Source organism: Neopsephotus bourkii, unplaced genomic scaffold (assembly GCF_033783945.1).
Source record: "Neopsephotus bourkii isolate Nb327-2 ecotype Australia unplaced genomic scaffold, CSIRO-AGI_Nbou_v1 NB_71, whole genome shotgun sequence".
Taxonomy (NCBI): Eukaryota; Metazoa; Chordata; class Aves; order Psittaciformes; family Psittacidae; genus Neopsephotus; species Neopsephotus bourkii.
The window spans coordinates 1,528,523-1,551,495 of record NW_026900588.1 but is presented as its reverse complement, the minus strand read 5'-3'; the positions used below and the strand labels follow the sequence as shown (position 1 = coordinate 1,551,495).

Sequence of the window (22,973 nt, the reverse complement as noted above, 5' to 3'; positions counted from 1 at the left end):
AAGACTCAGTTAAGGCATATTACAAGTCTGCCTTTGACTGGGCTCTGGAAAGGTACAGAAATAGCAATGATGATATGTTCAGTTTCATATTATTTCACTGTATTTCCCAGGCAGGAACAGGTAGTTTGAAAGCAATTTACAAAGATTTGAACGGGTCCCTAATCATAGTTATAATATTTATCCTTTCAGAATAACTTACTTAAATCAAGTCCCATTCTTTTGGTTCCCTGCCTCTGCTATTTCCAAAGATGTCCCCTGCATCTATGGAAACAGCCTTCCTGAACTGGGTCTTTGCAGTCAGTCTTTGGGTCCTTCCCAGCCCATGATCCACCCCTATACATCCCGCTTAAACTTATCCTTTGTGGGCTTCAAATGAGGATCACCAAACACTCTGATCTCTGCCTGCTTCTTCAAAGGGCCACTCAAAGGTAGCATCTGAGATGGAGCACAGAGACACACAGGTACTCAGACACATGGGCCTTAGGGAGTCTCTCTGCCACCAAGGAAGCTCCTGCCAGACTAATGCCTCTTGAATACCATGTCATCTTATACATGAGTCTGTATCAGCTAGAAACAGAATACAAACATCGCTGCATGTTTCTGTCCAAATGCATTTTGATAAAAGCTGTGACTACACTTACAGTATGACATGGATCCACGTGCGATGGTTTATCCGCTGCTCTGATCCCTTCTCCTTTAGGCAAAAGATACAATCACTGCTATACTTCAGCTGGCAGACTCAAGTGTGCAAAACCTCAAATTAAAAGTTACTTTTCCAAGGTTAAATTCCAAAATCTTTTGCACTACTACAAATCTAAAGGAAAGCAAAAATGATGGATTCCCTAACCCCATGCAAGGCAAAGTAAAGTAAGTAAACAACAGAGTAAAATATCTGTATGAAATCTCACATTATGGAAACCTTTTCAAACTTTTTTAATATTCCTATTTTGTTTTCATCAGTTTTGATGTGTTTCGAGCACTTTTTCAGTGCTCAACCTGGTACTCGAGGTCTTGCCTGCAATTTTCCAAGCGGTTTTCAAGAGCAGGCCATTGTCCCTTCTCAGAAGTTAAGCTTTATTTCTTATTTCATTCTGCTGGAATCAGCAGAAGCCTTTTTATTGCCTTCACAGCATTGAAAGAGTGGCAAAGGACAGAGAATTTAGAAAAATGATCCAGAGCTGTGCATTTATTTCTGAAAGAGACTTGCAGCAATTCCCTTGCACCCATTTGTGCTGCTGAATTAGACACTTAGACCTGGTTTGCTTCTGGTTCTTCAGCAATCTGGGCTAGGACACGTTAAATATGACTTAAGACAGCAGTAACAGCCACTTCTGACTTAGTAACGTTTTTGGGGGAAGCCATCTGGGGGAGTTCCAAAGCAATTCCCTTTCGTATAACCTACACAGATTTGTGGGAAACAAGTAGAGGGTTGGGACCCCCAAAGAACAGTAAGGAAACCATCTGCATGAATCTCTGCAACTATATTGCAGAACTAGAAGATGCAAATTTAGGGCAACAGAGAGTCTACATTCATTTTAGCCACTTATTTTCATATAAAAGTAATGAAATAAGCATTTCAGTGGTGATGCAAACACCAGAGGTGCATACTGGCTTCTCCTGCATTAAATGGAAGTCAGTACCAAAGTTGACAATTGCCTGCTTTCAGTTATTCAGCAGGTAGGAATGGTTTTGCACATTTTCCTGATAATCCCCTGAAGAGTTAGGTAGCAGGTAGTGTTTCAGACAAGAATGACTAAAAACCATCATTTGTAGTCAGGGGAATTCAGCCCATTCGACCCTCTATCACTGAAGTCAGCAACATTATTCAAGTGAAGCACAATCACCTTAAAGCTGATGTAACTGCAGTCACCTACGTGTATGTTATATACAGGCCTGTTATGAGGAACTGCTGAAGAGCACTGGGTACAAAATTCAGGGCTGGATCCAGACTTCAACAAACTGTGAGATACTGGTTTAGCCAAACCTTATCAACCCCAAGTTTGAATCTGGAGCCAAACTTGCCTACCTTATGCATTAACACAGAGTTTGGGCTCAGGCTAATGTTCTGAAGAGCAACATCTTGGTTTTGACACCATCTTAACCACGCACACCATCCTTCTATAACTGCATCAGATACTGCATCAACGACATCCAAGTCTCTTCCAAAAATCCCTTTGGGGAAAATTGTAGCATTACGGTAAAGATGTTACTGCATATTAGGGAAGACTTACAAAACCCCCAACTGAACACCCAACGGATACCAAAGCTGTCTCTGAAATGAAAACTTCCCAGTAGCTTACAGTGGTAATTCCACCCTAACCCCCTTTTTATTTTTATTAAAGAAACAAAAGGAATTTCAAAAACTCTACCTAGAATCACTCGTTTCTGCCAAGCGGTTGTTCATGATGGCCAGAGCACCCACCCCTGCAGAGAAACCGTTTTGTCTCGTGTTGATACAGACATTCCTCGGGTAGCCGTTGGCCGTCTCGGACAACTGCTTTTGCAAAATGGCCAGGGAGACTTTACTGGATGCTGTGAGCTCCCTCATGGAGATCATCTCTCCAGAGAGCCTCCTCCCCTCGGTGTCGCTGTCGTACTGTCCATCAGCGTCCACTGAGATGTTGTGTCGACGCAGGCGGGCTCCTGGGGTGATGGCATTGCGACGTCCAAGGCGGGCACTTGATTTATGGCACTTTGGGCAACATCTGCATTCGAATTTTTTCAACACCCAGTTCAAAACTTGCTTGATCACGATTGAGATGACATTAAAAAGAGAGTATATGCAACATACCCCCATTAATATAAATATGAAGTTTCCGAATCTGTATAATCCCTGATTTTGGTAAGCAGCGTTTTGGCTGCTTACCAAATCTCCAAACCCGATGGTGCTGAAGGTGACAAAGCAATAGTATAAGGAGTCAATGTAATTCCATCCTTCCACGGCTGTGTACATTGCAGAGGCGCAGCAGGAAAGGGTAATAGCAAAAATTCCCAGGATCAGCATTACATGGTAAACGGATGGCTTCCAGCCCACGAGACTGCCCACCCCAGACATAGCTGGCCCCCTTCGGAAGTTGGGAGGTAGGAGACCACTTCTTCTCAGCTGTCTTTCATGGCATGCCTTCATGATAAATGCCAGGAGAGAAATAATGCGCTCCAAGAAGAGGTTGAAGAAAAGGATAGTCCCAGCACACCCGAAAAGGCCATAAACGATGAGGAATACTTTTCCAGCCACGGTCGCTGGTGTGGTCATTCCAAATCCTAAGGTGGAGATAAATGTGTAATGTTAATAATACAGTGTTTCACGCATCAGCTCAGGACTTATGGAACTTAACAAAGGTCCTATCCCACTGGACAAAAGGCATGCTATTCCTAAGTCAGCTTAGGCCAACACGAATCCAAGTCTTGTTAAGAATGAGGAAGGCACCAGAAAGCTCAACAAGATGACTAAAACTCAAGAGCAAGCAAAAACTCCTCACAGAGATGAAAGGCAGCATATTACCACTCTGTAAATACAAGTGAAAGTATTCCTGAGTCCAAACCTCTCGGGATGAGCTGAAGAGGCCATTTCTCTGCTCCCACGTGTATGAGTCAGCATGACCCGATGGAAAGCTTAAGCTCTGTTACAAGCTGTAACCCAGCGTAACGCTTTTGTTTCCAAGGTCTGATTATCCCATTCCCTGAGAAGATGAGAATTTTCATGTTGTAAAACAGGGAAAAAACTCCCAGATACTGAATATTGTTTTTAAAATAACAGCGCTTCAAAGTCGTAACCAAATCCCAACTGCGGCCAGCCCACCTGATACCACCACGGAAGGAAAAGCCATCAGCGAAATACCCACACTGCAGAGCCATCTGGCAGACTGGTAATTGCAGCAGGCAAAAAACACTGCTGCACAGTTAAATAGGAAAATCAGAGTATGCAAACTCAGGAAAGAGACAGCAGCAATATTAATTCACCTCCTCTTTACAAGAATTGTATTTTGACATTACTCATACACCTACTTTTCTATATAAGTAGTAGTGCCTTGTAGCTACAGATGCTTAAATAACTGCAAAAGCAATCTTAAAATTGCATGCAAATAGATACAGTAAGTTTGCTCCATGTTATTTGCTGATACCAGTTATTTTATGAAAAATAATAACGTGTATTTCACATCCTATCTCTGAAACTCAATTCTGTAACTACTGTCCTCGTCCTGCTATTCTTCCCCATAAAAATGCTCAGTTGTTCAGGCTGCTTTTATTTATTCATGGCTAAACGTGGTGCCCCATGAATAAATAACCACATTTAATCTAAATTAATGGTGTGTGAAACATCTGCATGCCCAAATATCTTCACCTTAATGTTCCGTATAAATGCTGAGCAAGTAACATATTCAGGGAGGTAAATATCAACATCTGACCACATCAATGAAAGTCTGTGAATAAAAACTTCTGGTACAGAGCATAATGACATCATTAAAACCAGTTGATTATCATGATGCAGCTTTAAACAGAACCAGAAAATTAGTTGAGGCTGCTGCTTGAAATACATTGATTTATTTTTGCAATGACTCTATTTTTCTGGGTGATTTATTTGTGCTACCTGTGTGCTTCACTGATACAGCATTCTGCATTTGTTGATACAAGAATGTAAATGCTCATGAAAAGTAAACTTGGAAATATCTTTTCAATGCCAGGAAAGTGCACAAGGAAGGAGGTGGTTCTGCTTTCACAATAGATCTGGCATGCTTGGGAACAACTGTGTGCCAGCAATTCAGACTATACTGCATCATCGGTTTGTTCACAGCAGAAACAGTCTTTTCTGCAAAGGACAGTGAAAAACCTGCACAGTATTACCAGAAAATAAAAAATTAGAAAAAAGATCCTCAGATTTTGTTTTCTGGACCCACAGCCTCTCTGTTTTGTCATGCTAAAAGACCACCTTTGAGGAGACCTCATGAAGCCTGCCTCCGGGTTCCAGGCTTAACATGCGTGACTGGGAAGCTCTCCTCTATGGGGTGAAGCTGTTACCTGGGTTGGGCTGGTTGCTTGTGGAAGCCTTCTCATATGATGATGAATACCCACTGGTGCCTGGTCCTTAGAAGAAGCCATGGAGCTTGTGATTGCCAGCTAAGGATACACGGCCAGCTCGTTATGGAGAAAGCATCTGCTCGCCCATGCCTTGTCAGCAAAACATTTGAACATGTGCTTCACAGCAAGCATGTGAACATCACCATCAAAATAAATGGGTTTATTGTCACACATATGGCTAGACACATTTATTAATTAAAAAAAGAGAAATAGTGACAGTTTGGATCAAGTTGTAAATGTGCTGAAGCTTTTTAGTATTTGCTGGGGATCATTCATGAGAGGTGGTGAAGTTTTATATTTTTGATGAGGTTCGTTTAAGCAAGATCTTCTGAAGCAACATTTTCTGAAGCATTATTGCATAGCAATGTAGCTATGCAAGGTGAAAAGACCCATCACAGCCATGAGAGTGCTAACAACCACATAAACCAGGCAAAAAGTAAGACTAGGCAAACACAGCAACTTCAGGTCAACAGCTAGCAGATAGAAGTGCACTCATGTGCTTTTTGTGCAGCATCTTCTTTTGTTAGCTGTGTTTGTCCCTTCAACACCACCTGGACCGTAAGGCATTAGTCCTGGTATGTTCTGTACAACACCTCTGAGCTCAGCCCCTGCTCTAAGGTAAGTACATCATGTCGTCAGGGTGAAACAAATTCATCCAGAACTGCCTGTGTTTCCAAGAGAGATGCTTTGCATTTCTTGGTGGCCCTGACACATATTGCACAGGTACCTTGAGGTTGATTCTGTGTGGACCAGACACAGTATTTCAACCTCCCTCATGATAATTCTGCCCTAATCTACCTCACCACTTCTCGTCTCTGCAAGCTCTATGGCAGCATTAATTTCAGCAGAATTAGAGATGATAAAAACTCTCAGGTAACACCTTTCAGCAACCCCTCATGGATAAGTGCTGGCCATTGATGAGTTCCTCATCCTGCTTTGCATAATAGGTTTTGTTATTACTGTTCTGCTCATCTGGATTTTTAACTCACTTGAGCTGGTGATGGAATCAAGAAGCAGTGAGACTGCGCAAACATGTGATAGGATTCCTGCTGCTCCTGCTTTCTTTTCTTTTCCTTGTTTTCTTATGGGTAAAAGAGGTTTGATGCCAGAAGACAAAAACGAATAGCAGCTTTAGTACCTGTGAGCTCTACTGTCAGGCCAGTTGTTTTACTCTACTTTGAGATAAAAGGGAGTGACAGTTTTCCATTAAAGTTGCCTGTTTACCCAGAGACTGAAGAAAGTTTTGGTCACCCTGAAAACTGAACATAAGAAACTCTCCCAGCCTTTACCATGGCAGTGTGTCCCTGCCTCTTTCAGGCAGCCCCCCAGCTCTTCTTAACCAGGTTTCCTGCCATGAGACTTGGCTCATACATCCAAGTCAGAACAAATGAGCAATCATTTAAAATCCCAGAGTACTTAAATCATGAGACTAGCATCACCTCCGTACCATTATGCAAGTATAAGGCAGTGATATTTAAAGGAATCAAAAGGAACTAAAATTGCTGAATATAGCTTTTTAAACAAGTGGTTTTTCAGAAATAAACAGAAACCCCCCATAACTAGAATGCTGCTTCCAGATGGAAAGAAGTTCTCACACCGTAATGACTAAGCTCCTATCCAGGATTGGTCCCTGATAGATGGGGATTACAGAACACAGACACATAAACTAAGAGCAACCAATTTGTTTCATGTCTGTTCCACACTTGATTTCATGGCTTTCCAATAGTCTTGGTTGGACTTCACTAAATAACACACCATATCAAAGAACAAAACGCCATATTCTGAATTTGGGTTCTGGTGCTCCCTTCAACCTCTTTGCCAGCTGTTAATATTTCATCATCATTGCCCAATAGTCATACCTGTGTATTTCACAACTACCTTTCATTTATTCTACAGCTCCTTACCACCCAGCATCCAGAAACAGTCGCCCTGGATACACAGTCACAGCTCAGAGCCAACAAAGCTGCCACAGATGGAAACCTGCTGCATCCAATGTTTTTACCCTAGGAGTGAGAATTCCACAAGGCAGTTCGTCCACCTGGCTTTGCATTTTCAGACTACAAATGAAAAACTTGCTTTCCCTTTAACATCTTTGTCAGCCTGCTTTATTAAAATACCCCCCTTTGGGCTCAAACTGTAAATTCTTTAGAGCTTTTCCATTGCTGGAGCCTTTAGTATAAATTTTGCTGTAAAATCACATCTCATCTCCTTTAGATGACTCTCTGGAAGCAGAGCCTCTGAACAGTAATAGTCTCCCCAGCATTTTGTGAATTAAGGCACTTTAACTTAGACCCATGCTATGTATGAAGATACGAGATACCACTGCAGGTTTTGGGCCTGGCCTAACCTGTATAATACACAAGCTTGCAGTCCTTGGTGACCCATGGACTGGAATAGATATCCCATGGAGAAAACACTGAGTAACTATGTGACTCCCATAATCATAGAATGGTTTGGGTTGGAAGGGACCTTAAAGATCACCTAGTTCTAACCCCCCTGCCATGGGCAGGGGCATCTTCCACTAGACCAGGTTGCTCAAAGCCCCATAAACTGTCTGTCTATCAGCATCCACCATAGAATCACAGAATATCTCAAGTTGAAAGGGACTCGTAAGGATCATCCATCCACCCATCCTTGGTAAACCAAGTTGAATAAGCAGGCTGTTCCTGGAATTTCATGATTTTTTTTCGATTTTATTAACATTCTTTTAACATGGACTTTTCTCCCCAAAGCCTACAGTAAGCAGATGGTCAGAGCTCCTGTAAATCTGCTCTGTGAACCAGGGTGGGCTAAAGCAGGTCTTTTTTCTCCTTAACTCCTCTAAGTGTTCAGTACATGAAAATGCGCATACATTCACCCAATCCACCAGAGACTATGGGAAAAGATGCCTATTCTGTGACCTGAAAAAGCACCATGATAAACTCAATGCACGTCCAGGTCATCGCTGTTGCTCCTTGTCACTTCCTCATCGGTGAAATACTTGTCAGGTATTTGAGACAACTGCTACTCAAAGGAGTCACACTGGCAGAACAGAGCTAGGAGATGATTAATTGAACACTAAGGAGCTTCAAGAAGCTGCAGGCAACTATTAACAGCTTGCCACAGGACCAATTCTATTCTGTTTACACACAACTGTGAACAGGTTATTGGTCATCCAAAGCGCTGCGATGTACAACATCAGTGAACACCGGGATCGATCACCCTCAGCGTTTCTCTACTGGCTGTGATTTAAATCACAATGTAAAAGGTCATGGCCACGCTTTCATTCCTCTTTATAACATACTGGTTTTTAAAGGAGTTAATAGAATTGCCAGCCTAAAATAACCAAAGCTTCCTTGAAAAGAAAAAACTTGGCAACTGCGACATTAAATAACTAAAAGATGAAGCTAATAAATGGTTGCTAGTTACCAGGTGCATGTGAGAAGTATAAAGAGACTGAGAGGTAACAATATTTTCCTGCAAAGGTGAATGACAAAGATGAACCTAAAATTATACCCGACATTGACTTGGTGAGGATGAAAAACAGGGCTGGACAGCAGCATGGTAGCCCCATCAGGGCAGGAATGCCAGGACTGCCCCACTTCTCTGGCAACCTGTAATTTCTGCTCAGGGGCAAGTGGTTTGCACTCCCATGGGCATCCCTGGAAAGCAGAAGGATGCCATGAAGGACTGCCCTGTGGAAACGGAGCAGGAGGCACCAGCAACAGGGAGCGGTGTGATGAACAGGGCCATGGAGGTATGAGAGAATCATAGAATCATAGAATATTAGGGTTGGAAAGGACCTTAAGATCATCAAGTTCCAACCTCCCTGCCATGGGCAGGGACACCTCGCTCTGAACAGTATCACCCAAGAAGAGAGAGGCGCCGGTGGCTGTGGTCCTGGGCTTGAAAAGGGCCCTTGGGTGCCCTGGAGAGGAAATTCTGGAGGGGACAAGGTGATGACGGATCTCTGCTATAGTGGAGACAGGGCAGCCTGGGGGCTATGAAGCTGCAAGGAAACCTCCTCTGATGGGAATATGAATCCTGACCCCAGATTCCTTGCATGTGGAGGTGCTGCCATGTGTGGCTGATACCTGGCCGTATCAGTAGGCAGGTGAGGAGGGGACCCTATGCCCTACAGAGAAGGTGCCATACATGATAGGAGCTGGAACAATGTACTTAGGATGAAGGATATGCCGGACCTGAGAGGACTAAGGGTGATGTTTCTTCTCAGAACCCTTGATGAGGTCTAAGGCATTGGGAGTGCCCCCTAAGATCCCCTAGGAAAGGGAAGAGTAATAACCTCCTCAAAACCTGGCTGCTGATTACAGCAGGCTTCCCAAGTGAGTTTTTCTATGCTGACACCTTCTAGGTGAGCTTTCCAGGGAAGATCTTCAGTTTCTAGTGAGTACTTAGGAGGTGCATGTATCAGCTCAAGTGGCTTAACTTTTGTGAACTTGAGTGATAAATGACCCTTAAAAAGAGAAAGACTGGAGCTTCAGCTTCACCAGCAGCAGCACTCTTGTTCTGTTTATTTACTACAAGTAGGCAAGCTTATTTTTCTCAGCTGTACTGCATGTTGCCCTTTCTGTGTACAGTGTGAGAATAAAGTGCATACCAAAGACTAAACAAGGCCACCCTTGCTCACTACGAAATGCCATTATCATAGAGGCACAGCCTAATAAATACAGAAGAAGACTGATCATCTGGTCTGGCCAAGCTGCTCTGGCACAGAACCAAGCTCAGGAAGAAGCAGAAGTGTCTCTAAATCAGTTTTACAGTTCCCTGGCTGGGGCTGGCTGCTCCTCTATGTACCTTGTGCAAGCAAATGGGGACTGACTTGTGCCAAATGGGAAAGTCATGGGCTTGAGGCCCGGAATCTTTGGCAAGCTTATGTTTGGGTTTTCTGGTTAATCCTACTGCAACAGAACACAATTTACAATGAAGGACAGAGGCCCTCTCCAGGGGCCCCATCATGAGGAGATGATGGAGAATGAAGCTTGGAGAAGGATGAAACTCAGAAGAGAAAGAATTCAAACTGCCCAAAAAAAATGCAGGACCTACAAGTTGACATGACCCTTCCTGCCTCTTGACTGTAAAGGGATGGAGATGTCATCTGGCATCACAATACTCCCTCTCTATTAATATTCCTCTATATATATTGTTCATAAATAATCTTTCTTCCAACGCTTCAGGTTTTATTGCTCTCAAAGAATATAATCTTGTCTGTTAAACTCCTGGTTTACAGTTATACAAATAAAGACTGAAACTATTTTCTTCATTTTATGCTACCTTTCTTGGGCAAATCTTAAGCAAGATGATACTAAACCCTCTCTGTCAGTTACTCTGCCCCTTGGCACAGTGGGCGCTCTAATGGCTTGTTAAAACAGGAAGAATAAGGGTTAGTGTTGGCTACATTAGTCCTAAACCACTTCACAAAGAAAGACTTCCAGAAAATGGGAATGAAAGCAAGACACTCTTCTGGTTGCACCCTGAATCCCTGTGAACTAAACCTCAGCTCGTCCAGAGCTGCTTCCGCACATGATGATTGCAGGGTCTTATCCCTGGTTTTCTTTCCCTCCTTATCCAAACAGCTGGGGAAAGCCATTTTACCATGATCTTTCTGAAATGGTGCTGGTGTTAATAATGAGAAAATATAGCCCACAGGCTCCTCTGTTGTTTGAGTAAATTATATTACTATAGAAAAACTTCCTTGCACTAGAGGCTAAGGGTCTTCAAAATCCTACATTAGCAGCTGTTGGGGCTGTATCAACCCCCTGCTCACATTCCAGATTGTGCGCAAAAGCATCTGCCTTGTCTTACTGCAGTGCCGAACCTCAGCTAAACCACAGAGGTTTCTGAGACACTATCAGACACACAAAACAGCCCTGAATTTAGAGTAACTCTTTTCAAAAATCAGCAGAAAACAAAAGCATGATAGCCAAGAAGTATACAAAGTCCATCTCAGTAACCATGGATGTACATGAAGGTATAGCTCATGGACCACAAGAGTGGCCACTTCCTTCTCTCTGTTGAGTCCAACATCTGAAGCCATACTCTGACACCTTCCTACAGTCTTCATGCAGCTGATGAGACAAACAGTGCTTCAGAAGTCGACTGCTCTCACAATCTTGATTTTTGATCCTCTAAGGCTGCTTCAACTCTCATTTTCCTATGATTTTGAGAATGGTTTTTGTGTGGATAATTGTGTTTCTAAGCAACACCCTAACAGGAAAAAACTTGTGCTCTGTCATTTCAAATGGAATGTTACAAACATCAGCATTCACACCTGCTTTTGCTGGTTTTCGAAACTTGTCATTGGATTCCAGGTGCCTGAGTAGATCCGAGGTTGTGCAAAATCTTTGGTTTTGGGGGGGTTTTGGGGTTGTTTGCTTTTTTTTAACTGCACAGGAAAAAGAATAATGACTTCCAAATTACTTTGTTATAGTCTCAAAACATTATGGGCTTTGAAAGAATACTTGAACTTGCCACTCCAGTGCCAGTACCCCTCATAATACTTCTCCTTTCAGGCTAAGAAACAGCATTATCTGAATTTCACAAGTGGTCTGGGGTGTATGTCATATTTCCCCAGATAAGTCTAATAAAAAAAGATGTCACTCCTGGGCTTTCTAAGCCTTACAGATGGGAAAGGTTGTCAAATGGTTTCTTCTGCCACCATTGTTTGTGAGAAGAAGCATCAGTTAGTGTATTCAGAGAACATCCATTTATTGACAGCTGGCTCAGCTCTTTTGCTTTACAAAGAGTTAGCCTATAAAGATGGACCTATAGGTAAAAAGACCTTAAACATAAAAAACATCTTTTCCACTATTTTGTGTTTTTTTTTCCTCCAAATCTCTATACAAACTTCTACAGTTGCAATTTAATTAAAGAGCACTGATAAATCTACCTCAACTTCCTAATGGTTTAAATATGATTTCACGAGTCTCTTATTTCAGAAGGTTCCAGCTGAATGCAAAGAAACAAATTCTCAAGTATCTTTTTGCTCAAGCAGCTCTTCCAACTCCTTCACAAACGCACAAAGACCTAATTTTAAGTAATAGAAATACAGGGTGACAGGAGTGCTGACTAACCACTCATTTCTCACTTTCTATTTCTGCATTTAACTCATCCTTCCTTAGTACGCATTTCCCTTGACCACTTTCAAATGTAATGACTCTGAGCAACTTCCGCACATTATCAAGATCATTTTATCTGTGATTGTCCTGGTCCTCGCAGTTCTGCCAGTAGTAGTTTTTGTAAATGGACATATCATTTTATCAAACAGCTTCCTTCTGCCCCTCTCATTAAAATCATAATTTGGATTTAAGGTCTTTACACTGCTGTGACTTCCAATGCTGAAGGACTTAAAGTAGGTTTGCCTTCATACACACTGAGCACAAATGACACTGTACTTTTTGTCTGTCTTCAGGAGAGGGATATATTGCTTGCACAATACTCAGTGTGAGCAAAGAGATGACAGAGTATTCAATAATGAAGAACCAAAAGGATTTTATCCAGTTTTCTTTTTAATTGAAATTACCTGAATTAGTTTCTCACCCTGTTCTCATGTGCACAAGTCTCCCCTTAGCTGCTGTTTCTGCTGTGATTAAATCTGCCTCCATAAGACTTAAGAATGAATATTCAGCCCATCATTTCTAAAGGGTAAGAAGCTGCAATGCTACAAGCTCAGAAAGGTTAAAATTTGTTGAAGAATCACTGTTGTTATGAAGGTATTGCTGCTTTTTTCATCAAGTATGGAGAACTTACCATGGATTTTTAAACACGGGCAATAGCAGTGCCTCACCCATGTAAGTAATACATTAACATCAAACCGTTCAATTTCTACCTTATTCCACTCCAAAGCTTTAATTACTTGAAAAGGCTCCTAATGCTTTGCCTCATCTAATGCAATTAGATTTAATTTTCTGCTTCTCATTTGATTCAAGAGAGACTGCACTGAAACCTCCCCATGTCTACAGCTACGTATGTACCACCCATTGCCACCAACAGACCCACTGAGCTCAGGGAAATGTATTACTTCCAGTAATGACAAGAGCTCGCAACACCAGGCTTACATTTGTTATGCCTAGTGTGCCAATAAAATGAATAAGGCAGGATTTCCTCAAGCTCTTAGGCTGGTCTACTATTGACTTCAGCAGAAGCAGGCTATTGGGAAGACACAAAATTAAACCTATTTTATTTGTCTGGATTGCCATGTAATTGCCCCTTAGATTACAATTCTGTTTGTTACGTCAGTATTTCCATTCACAAAAGGATTTATTATCACTTTGAAGATGCACTGCATTCAGGATGGCTGTCATGTTCCCCTAATCCTTGTCCTTACCCATCTTCTCCCAAAATGCATTCGGAGCTGACACAATATGAAAACTGTCTCTTGATGAAGGTAAGCAACGCTCAGGCAGGTACAGGCTATGTTTCCATCAGTATCAAGCTGTTATCATGCTAAAAATTGCATGATTAAATGTTCAGAGTTGGTTTTCTGTTGCTCTAACCCTGATGCTACTACAGCATGAGTTAAAATTCTCATTGACCTCAGTATCTGCAAAGACAGGGTAATACCGCATTCATTAAAATAAAGATATGATGCTGTATTTTCCAGCACAACACCAGCGGTGCATATTGTTACATGAATTTAATTGCCAGCAAATCTATCCTATAATTGTTCTCCTCTTCTCTCCACGATGAAGAGCAATTATAAGTTCACATAAAAGCAAGGCAGCGTGCTTGCAAAGATGACCCACCAGTAAAAGTGAGACAAAATGCTGAAGTGTGTATGATCTGTGTCAAACTGAAGACAGCTGTAGAAGGAAAAACTACTCCAAAAAGAAATGCGGGTCAACAGCAGCACTAACACCAAGGATGAGGGACAGGTCTGACGAGAAACACAAAGAAACTGTGAAGCTTTACTTTGGAACCTTTTTGGTAGTTGTTAACTTGAAACAAAGACATCAAACAAATATTCAAAATCGAATCAAGCAAGCAAACCATCAGCAGAGGAGGGCATGTTAACTGGGAGGCAACCAGCAGAAGCTGGAGAAGAGTGCCTGGGAAAGGCAGGTGACAGGGGAGCATTAGGTGAGATTGAAGAGAATGGAAAAGGGAATATCCTCAAGAGAGAAAAGGGGGAGTGCAGAGGCTAGAGACCAGCAGGCTCCATAGGAACACATCCTGTAGGATTTCAGGCAGGATTTGCATTTATGAGCCCACAGCAAACAGGGCAGCTGATAAGCCCAGCAATTACAATCCCTCACTGCTATTACAGGCATGGTATCTGGTTCACAGGGTGGTTGCTTAGTGATGAAGATGGACTGGCTGGAGCTGTGTGTGTCACCTCTGTGGATGGAGAGCTGTCAAAGTAGTATTTTGGCCCACCACCGTCTGGTTTGCAATCACATCTCTACGCTCTGGTAAATGCACAGGGAATTGAAACACAGGTATTGGCTGCCCAGCAGGACTACCACTGAAAACAAGACTGCTGTGCTAAATGTCCACTAAGTAGACATTGCTCCCTCAATTACCTGAGTGAATGCCACAAAAGTGGAGAAGTCTTGATTACAAACTCCAGTTTGTCTTTGTTTAGAACCTGAACCGGCACATAGTAATACAAAACTTCCCCTGACTTGTGAGATGTGGGACCATATCTTCTGTGATGTTGGGAATATTCTTTATTCCCTGATGTTATAGACAGGCTATGGGGTTTTTTTTGGGTGACTACACTAAGATGCTGTGCTGCTTGCTTGACATTGAGTTTGGAGACCGCAGGTTTCAGTGCGTCCATCAGCTGAGCACCCCAAACTCCACAGCTACAGCAAAAGAGAAGTCTAATCTGGTTATCTGACTTAACATCTTCAGCCATAAAACAACAATTAGATCTCTACTGATGTTAGTGTTCTGAAACACTTGCTTTCATAGCTAGGGTTTAATGTTTAAGAAACCTCTAAAACTCGCAGATTAAGTAATCTGAGCTGATGTGCGCTGCAGGACTCAGTTTAGATGACTGAAGCACAGTAATAGCTTCATTTTCTGGGTCTGGCATAACCCTCCAAGGGCAGGTAAACCCTAAGCAGTACTGACTAAAATAGCATTTTCAGAAAACTTTTTGTCTTTTAAGAAGGGCCTTACTTAAAGTACTGGGGCTCCTCTGTCCTGCCTTCCAGAATAAAAACCAATAAATATAGGATCAAAATGAGAACCCTTCAGTGAAGACACCTCAAGTCATCTGCATAATTACATGGATGTAACTCAAATAAAGTTTCCTGTTGCTGCTCCCAACAAGAAGGCAAGCTGTGATTTAGATACTTTTCTGCTCAAGGCACCCAATTTACGCCACACATTTAAGAAATCCCTATCAGTGGCACCCTAAGAAGTTAATAGTCCTATGCAGTTATGGCAAGCAGAAAACATCGCTACGGTGCCAAATCTTCATCTGAGGAAAATCACTGTCGTATCACTTGTCTCCATAGAAATATGCTGATCACTGACCTGCTGAGTGAGCATCTTGTTCTCTGTTCCTTATCAACATTACTTGAGAAAATAACTTTGGAAATCCACTGGCACACTGATCAAAACATCACACTTGGCTAAGGAAGCAGATTTGGTCACAGTACACCAAGCTGAAACACACTCTCATGCTGGTTGCAGACCACGTATAGGATGGCAAAGACAAATAACCTGACACTGCAGCTTAACAATACCACTTGCTCTTCCAACTGCTTTCTCATTTGGTTTTTGCTTGGTTATTTTTTAACTTCAAGAAAGTCAATGCTACAGGTCATTGCCCCCTAATCTGAACCCTCTGCAAAAGCTTCCTGTACAAGGCCTTGGAGAATTGCAGAGCCCTGAGAAAGCAGAACACTGATGCTGATCAGCTGCACGCTCTGGTTTGACTGTCGCCCTTTGGTTTATGGTGGCCATACAGACAGTGAAATTGCATCTGCAGAGAGCCAGAACCTTCCTTAGCTGCAGCTTAAATTCACATCCTGAAATACAACAATGAAGACAGGACAAAAATATTTTCCCTTTAAAGTCTACAGACCATCTGGGTTATTTGTGGAATTTTTGCCAAATTACCATCTGAAGTGCCTGCTCGCAGGGGGGCTCACTCCCTCCCCAGCATCTTACCATGCACTTGCTGGGCTGTCCAACTGCCTTTTGCACATCACTTCTATGGAATTATCACCTTCAGCACATCTGGACATCCGGATTTTCTCAGAAGACTACAACACAGAGCCAGAGGACAGTTTAGAAGTCAGTGGTTCTGGTGCCCAGGTTGTGGAGCACAAGCAGAGATGATGTGCTGGATATGCTGGGTGTCTACAGAGTAGCCATGGAGAAGGAAGTTCTAACCCAGCCAACATGCTAAGCAAGGACAGAGCAGCTGCTGGGAGCTAGTTAGCTGGTAGAAAATACATCTCTCATTACCTGGTCTTTCTTCATGGGCTTCTAAGCCCTGTCTCTTGTCTCACTGTAGGGCTGTGCCTTACCTCTTTAAGAGCAGAGCATGCCCCATCCCTTTTGGTGGAATTGTCAGTCCACGCAAATATTGAGTCATTTAACGGGATACTTCAGGGATAAGGCAAGTATAAACAGTCCTGCTCACTCCTACACACTATGACCTAAGCACCTGTAACTCTCACACAGCTGTACAGAGAGAAGGTCTTTGCACCTTTTCTTCCCAAGAGCCCTTCTCAAGAACCTGTAATCCAGACATGTTCCATCCCAACACAATCCACACACAGTATGAATATTTCTTAAAAACATTAGGTTGAAAAAATCACTTTTACATACTGGAATACTTCTTTTGACCTCAATTTTAATGCTTGATATAGATTTCTATAAAACAATTGTATTGCTTGATGTTTGAAATGTGTGTACTTACACATAAGAAGCTTAAAATCCAAATTTATTAAGCTGATATCTCAGTATGTTTTACTGGATAGGCACCTAAAAGAGGGGAAGAAATCTGGATGTAGTGTCTAGGCTCATGGACTGCATTAGAAATCCAGAGCTTCAGGCACCCAGAGATGCCTTACATGCTATGCAGAATGAATCTATGCTATCAGAATCTGGGGAAAACTATGATCAATTATGCTGTACTCTACAACATTTTACCAGGAAGAAAACTGGTCTGAGTTATGCTTTGCTTTCAGTCCTTAACAAAGTCCTGGGGTTTTGTGATTTGAACTTTGGGAAGAAAAGAAAAAACAACTGAAAGTCTACTGCCAGTTAGACCAGTGACTCAAGAATAAATGTCACCTTGCTGTTCCTTAAAGGAATCTGAACAGTAATAACTGTACAAAAAATACCTTTTGAAGTGAAAACAGTGACTGAGTAAGTGGTGTAGACTGACAGCAAGCCATCAGAAATGAGATTGAAGGATTTTCTTACATAGCTCTGAAAATTGGGATGTGTCTAATGAAAAACAGACTCAACATTTCATTATTCAACCACAAACAGTGCAATAATAAAAAGATGAATGCCCACAGTGCTATCAAGAGGGCGATTTATGGACTGCAAGCCACTTGCTTTTTGGGCTATTCAGGGAAATGCATTAGGATCAGACTTACTTAACATTTCACTTTTACTCTCTTCCATTTCTTAAAGACCTCACTAACATGTTTCTCACCCAGAGGGTTTGATTGTGTCCCTGTGTAATTAGGGAAGATGCAGAACTGCAACCAGGGAAGTACAGAAGACAAAGCACCTAACAAAGGGAAGATGGTCTGCTCAGCAGAGGCTCTGCTCAAGAAGGATGGATGGAGCAGTTTTCTCCAAGCCCAATGGTGCCTAACCCTTGTGTTCACGTAAGTATGAACTGGAGCCTCCCTCCCTCTGTTCAGCTTACACGAAGCCCAGGAGAGCTTGCAGCCCTGTCCCTGTGTGACTATATTTTGATGCCTGTATATAAAGGATTTAGTAGTTCTATTAAAACCAGTGAGAGCAGAGTGAGGACTTGAAAAGACGCATCGAGTTTTCTGTAAGTTGGAATCCTCTACTGATAAGAGGCTGAGTAAGCTGTGGGTGACTTAGGCTCGACAGACATAGCATCTATTTGCTGTTTGTTAAGCAGTGAGTAAGAAAGCCTTCTGATGCATCACTAGGATAGGAGCATGTTTAGCTGGAGTAAGTTGCTTTGACACACGTAAATGATGAAGTTATTGAGGAAGGCAAGTTGTTTTGACTCTAGATGTCTGGCAGCTCTTGGCAAGGTTAAGTAATGACAGTGTTCTTGTCAAGTAAGTGTAACACGAAGGCAGGTGGAATTGCCCAGAACCAGGATAATATGGCATGTGAGCTGAAGAGGAACCAAATGGACTCCAGGTAAGTAGATACATGGCCCTCGCTATGCCCAAAGGCACAACTCAGCTTCACTTGCAGCCACCTTCTCCTTTGTCTCCTCACTCAGAGCAAAACCTCACTCTACAGCAGGCTCACTGAGCTCACAGTACTGAAAGTAATCCAGGAGTAATCACTAGCAGGTAATATGCCAAAGGAAAGTACTACTCAGAGGGACACTGGCAGAATCTGGCCTTTATTGTAGCTTAGGAAAAACAATCTTCAGCCTCAGTCTTGCACATGAGAGATGTAGACGTTATTGGCTATAAAGAGAGAGCACTGCCTTACATTGCACTACAGGACTATGAGAAACGCAGTTCTTAGTTCAGTCACTTACACCTGTCAAGACTGCCAAAACCTCTGCTGAGTTTCTCATTCTCTTCACCCAGGCACAAACGACTGCAGCCAGGGCAATGAAGTGGAGACGCAAACAAATGCTTGCAAATGAAGAGGAAACATTTTTCATTTCAATAACCACAGGGACGAGAATCCAGGGCTGGAAAGAAGTGAACAGATTTGCCTTTACACATTGCCCGAGTTTGCTACAGCAGGTGCAAGGAGAGTGGGTTTGTTAATACACCAACTCCTTTTGTCTATCCATTCAGCTCAGTCACACTGATCTCTTAAAAACCATAAAATCATAGAATAGTTTGTGTTGGAAGGGACCTTCAAAGCTCATCTAGTCCAATTCCCCTGCAGTGAGCAGGGACATCTTCAACTAGATCAGATTGCTCAGAACCACATCCATCCTGTCCTTGAATGTCTCCAGGGATGGTGCTGTGTTACTGTGATGCAGACAGCCTAACACTTACTTACAATGGTGTTTTAAAGACTGGACTACTGGGTGTACTTGAAAAGTTAACTGAATTACTCGATGCAAAAAGTACCAACACTTGTCAGCACTGCTGTAGTCACTGTCACAACTCTATTAATCAGACACTATTGATAAAACCGTTTCCAAACGGAATGAATTAAGCACAATAACAAGCTGCTCATTTCTGCCCCTCTAATAAACATCTACCCCTCTAATAAAGCCTGACATTTACACTCAGAAGCCCTAAGATAACTGGCCATCAGAGAGACAAAATCGGTAAGATCTGGTGTCCACAGGGACAGGATTTCTCAAGCAACACTCTGACACCAGCAGAAAGCCGCAGCTTTACTCCAAGTAAATTTCCCATATGACAATTCTTAATGATGTTTTTAAATATTGTAGAGTAAAAAATGGTCATTTTAGAGTAAAAAAAAATATTCCAGTATTCCTCCTCCTAAAAGTCCCTATTTGCTCATAAAGTGCAGCTCTTCCTATTCACATATCGAACACTAGTAACTGCGGTCAGCTGTAGCCAGGGATGTACGGAGACTGTGTATTATGGTGCAGCTGGAAGAGACTCAGTGCAACGAATGCCTCGATTCACGAACGCATCTTAACTTGGCCAGCAGTGTCCAGTTCCAAGCTGAACGGTCAGATACCGCGAAAACCTGGCTGTCGCTCAGGATCCTCAGTGCTCGCACCAAAAGTTTACTAGGGTCGGGGGCCGGTGCGGTTTCCAGCGAGACCCGAATCGCAGCGCCGGTTCCCGGCTCCACTCGCTAGGGAGGGAGGTGGGACCGCGACTCCCCAAACCCCGGGGTGAGGTGGATGTCAGGGACCCGGCTTTCACCGGACTGTAAGCATCCCCCCCCCCGGTTGCCATAGCAACGCGGCAGCGCCTCTCCCCAAACTTTGGTCGCTATAACGACCGCCCCGGGGACCGCGGCCGAAGCACCCACCCGGCGGGCCGGCGCTCACCTATGGTGGAGACAACGGTGCCCACGAAGTAGAAGGCGCCGGGGAAGTCCCAGCGGGGCCGCAGGGCGTCGACGCGGATGCCCGCGGCCATAGCCGCCTCGTAGCTCCGCAGGAAGGCTCGCAGCTCCGGCAGGCTGATGTTGAAGATGCGGCTGAAGTTGTGGAGGGTCCGGTTCCAGCGGAGCTGCGCCGCCGCCTCCGACGGGCTCTCGAGGGCCGAAAAGACGGTGGCGCCGGCGCTCAGGTACGCCGCGATGAGAGCGGCCAGCAGCAGGAACCGCCCGTTGTCCTCGTTGAGGGGCGCCAGGCGCCGCCGGCGGCAGGAGCCCGCCGCCCCCCGCGGGGGCATTATCCGGTGCGCGGCGCGGCGGGCGCGGAGGGCGGCGGGCGGCCCCGGCCGGGGGGTGCGGGCATGGGGCGGTGCTGCGCGGAGCCCGGCGCGGCGGCTTCGCTGCAGGGGCCGCGGCTCTGAGTCATCCCCCGGCGGGGCCCCGGGGCCGCCGGCCTCGCCTGCCCGCCCTCAGCCCGACGCCCCGCGCCCCCGGGGCCGTGGGCTGCTGCGGCGCGCCCCGGCCGGCTCGCTCTGGCCATGCGGGGCGGCGGCGGCGGCCCCGCCGCGGGGGAGACCGCTGCGGGGAGGCGGAGGCTCCGTACGGCGCCCGGTCGACGGCGGGCGGAGGGCGGGAGCGTGCGGCGCGGCCCCCGGGGAGCCGCATCCCCGGCGAGGAAGAGACCCCCGGCCCCGCCACCGCGCCCCCCCGGGCCGGGACGCCACCGCCCGTGCCGCGCCCCCAGGGCGCCGCTGCGCCCGGCCGGAGGAGGGACGGGACGGGGCGGGGCTGCCCTGCCCTGCCCTGCCCTGCCTCGCCTTGCCTTGCATTGCCTTGCCTTGCCTTTCCCTTCCCTCTCTTCCCTTCCCTTGCTCTTTCGTTGCTGTCCCCTGCCCTCACCGCCGCGGAACCGGACGGCTGCCGGGTCCCCGGGCGCCACGGGAGTTTGGGGGACAAAGCAAACGCGGTTGCCCCCTCGTCAATGTGTGCGATGCGCCTTGCCCCTGCAGCGGGGTTTTAGCTTTAAAACGTTCTTTCTATGCCTGGTGCCGGGAGAGGTGTTTTTGAGGGAGCTGGTGTAGCGCTAAGTAATTAATACCAATCATTCCGAGGTGCAAGAATTGTTGTTTCTGATCTGACTCCAGGTTTTGGGCTGCACGAAGTTAGACCCAAGAAAACGATAAATTTGGGGATCGGTGCCAAACGCCCATTCAGTCTTAGCTAGCGGCTGAACGGTAATGTCTTTTCCCCGCAGCCGGTGGATTCTTTCTTTGCTGCTTGGCTTGGAACAAACAGTGTAGCCGAGTTCTTATCCGTTCGGCTGCAGCAAGAACTGCAGTCCTTTGCCGGGAGACTTGTAGTAAATAATAACATTCCTGTTGTTTTTATCAAGTATTTCAAAGAGGATGGGAGTGATGCCAGTGCTGCAAACCTGTGTGAAGGGGATGATAACCTGTGGTTTGTATTTTTATACAGAAGATCCCTGCTGCCTCTAGGTAGCTGCTTGATGTCTTTTAGCAAATGGATATTTACCATTGCTAGGATTTCTCCGTAGCTCTACTTCACCCATTTATTTCTTATTTTGGATCTGAGAGTTTTTGCTCTGCCCTTTGGTTTCATGTTAGTGGCCACATCTGTAATGGGAGAATTTCCTCCCTTCCTAAGAGGCTGTTCTTACTCTCCAGCTGAAGAAACCGGCTTGGGTTTGCACCTAGGCTTCCAAGGAAAAGGCCACAGATACAATGCAACAACTTGGTTTACAAAGTACTCAAATGTCACGTTTTGATAGCCACTAACTTGTTTAAACTTTGCTTTTTGCCATTATTGCTTTTTTGCTAAAGCATTTTGCTCAGTAGAGGTGGAAGGAGAGTGTGCGGAAGTGTCAAAGATCTCCAGTCTCCTGTTATGCTCAAGGCAGCCAATACCACAGGCAACCCATAAGAAAAAAGTGTCTCCTATTTCCAAGTGTCAATTGTGCCCCATTCTGAATCCTAAAACCACATAAAAATAAAACAACTAAACCAATAAATCACAAAGCCAGTAGCAGTGGGAAGTAACAGCAGATCTCAGGAACAAAAGAAGCAGAAAAAGGAAAAAGGGAAAGTATATCAGACCTAGCCAGAAGTCCATCAATACGAGTGGGAAGTCTCCCATGAGTATGGTGTACAGTTGTGGTGTCCTCAACATAAAAAGGACATGGAACTGTTGGAACAAGTCCAGAGGAGTCCACGAGAATGATCAGGGGACTGGAGCACCTCCCATATGAAGATCGGCTGAGAAAGTTGGGGCTGTTCAGCCTGGAGAAGAGAAGGCTGCGTGGAGACCTCATAGCAGCCTTCCAGTATCTGAAGGGGGCATATAGGGATGCTGGGGATGGACTCTTCATTAGGGACTGTAGTGGTAGGACAAGGGGTAATGGGTTAAAACTTAAACAGGGGAAGTTTAGATTGGATATAAGGAGGAAATTCTTTCCTGTTAGGGTGGTGAGGCACTGGAATGGGTTGCCCAGGGAGGTTGTGAATGCTTCATCCCTGGCAGTGTTCAAGGCTGGTTGGACGAGGCCTTGGGTAATACGGTTTAGAGCAAGGTGTCCCTGCCCATGGCAGGGGGGTTGAAACTTGATGATCTTAAGGTCCTTTCCAACCCTAACTATTCTATGATTCTATGAATAGTCAAGGACTTGATAAAATGGGTCAGATACGGACCATTTAGTGCCAATG

The 22,973-nt window shown here is 44.5% G+C and overlaps 1 protein-coding gene across 1 annotated transcript; it reads right to left on the bottom strand.

The window, feature by feature from the left end:
- Positions 1-985: 985 nt before the first annotated feature.
- Positions 986-20,585, bottom strand: KCNK12 (potassium two pore domain channel subfamily K member 12). The gene is made up of 2 exons (XM_061354119.1): positions 20,204-20,585; positions 986-3,261 (listed from the first exon to the last, which is right to left on the bottom strand). The coding sequence occupies exons 1-2, from the start codon at positions 20,550-20,552 to the stop codon at positions 2,366-2,368; spliced, it is 1,245 nt and encodes a 414-aa protein (XP_061210103.1). The 5' UTR covers positions 20,553-20,585; the 3' UTR covers positions 986-2,365.
- Positions 20,586-22,973: the final 2,388 nt, after the last annotated feature.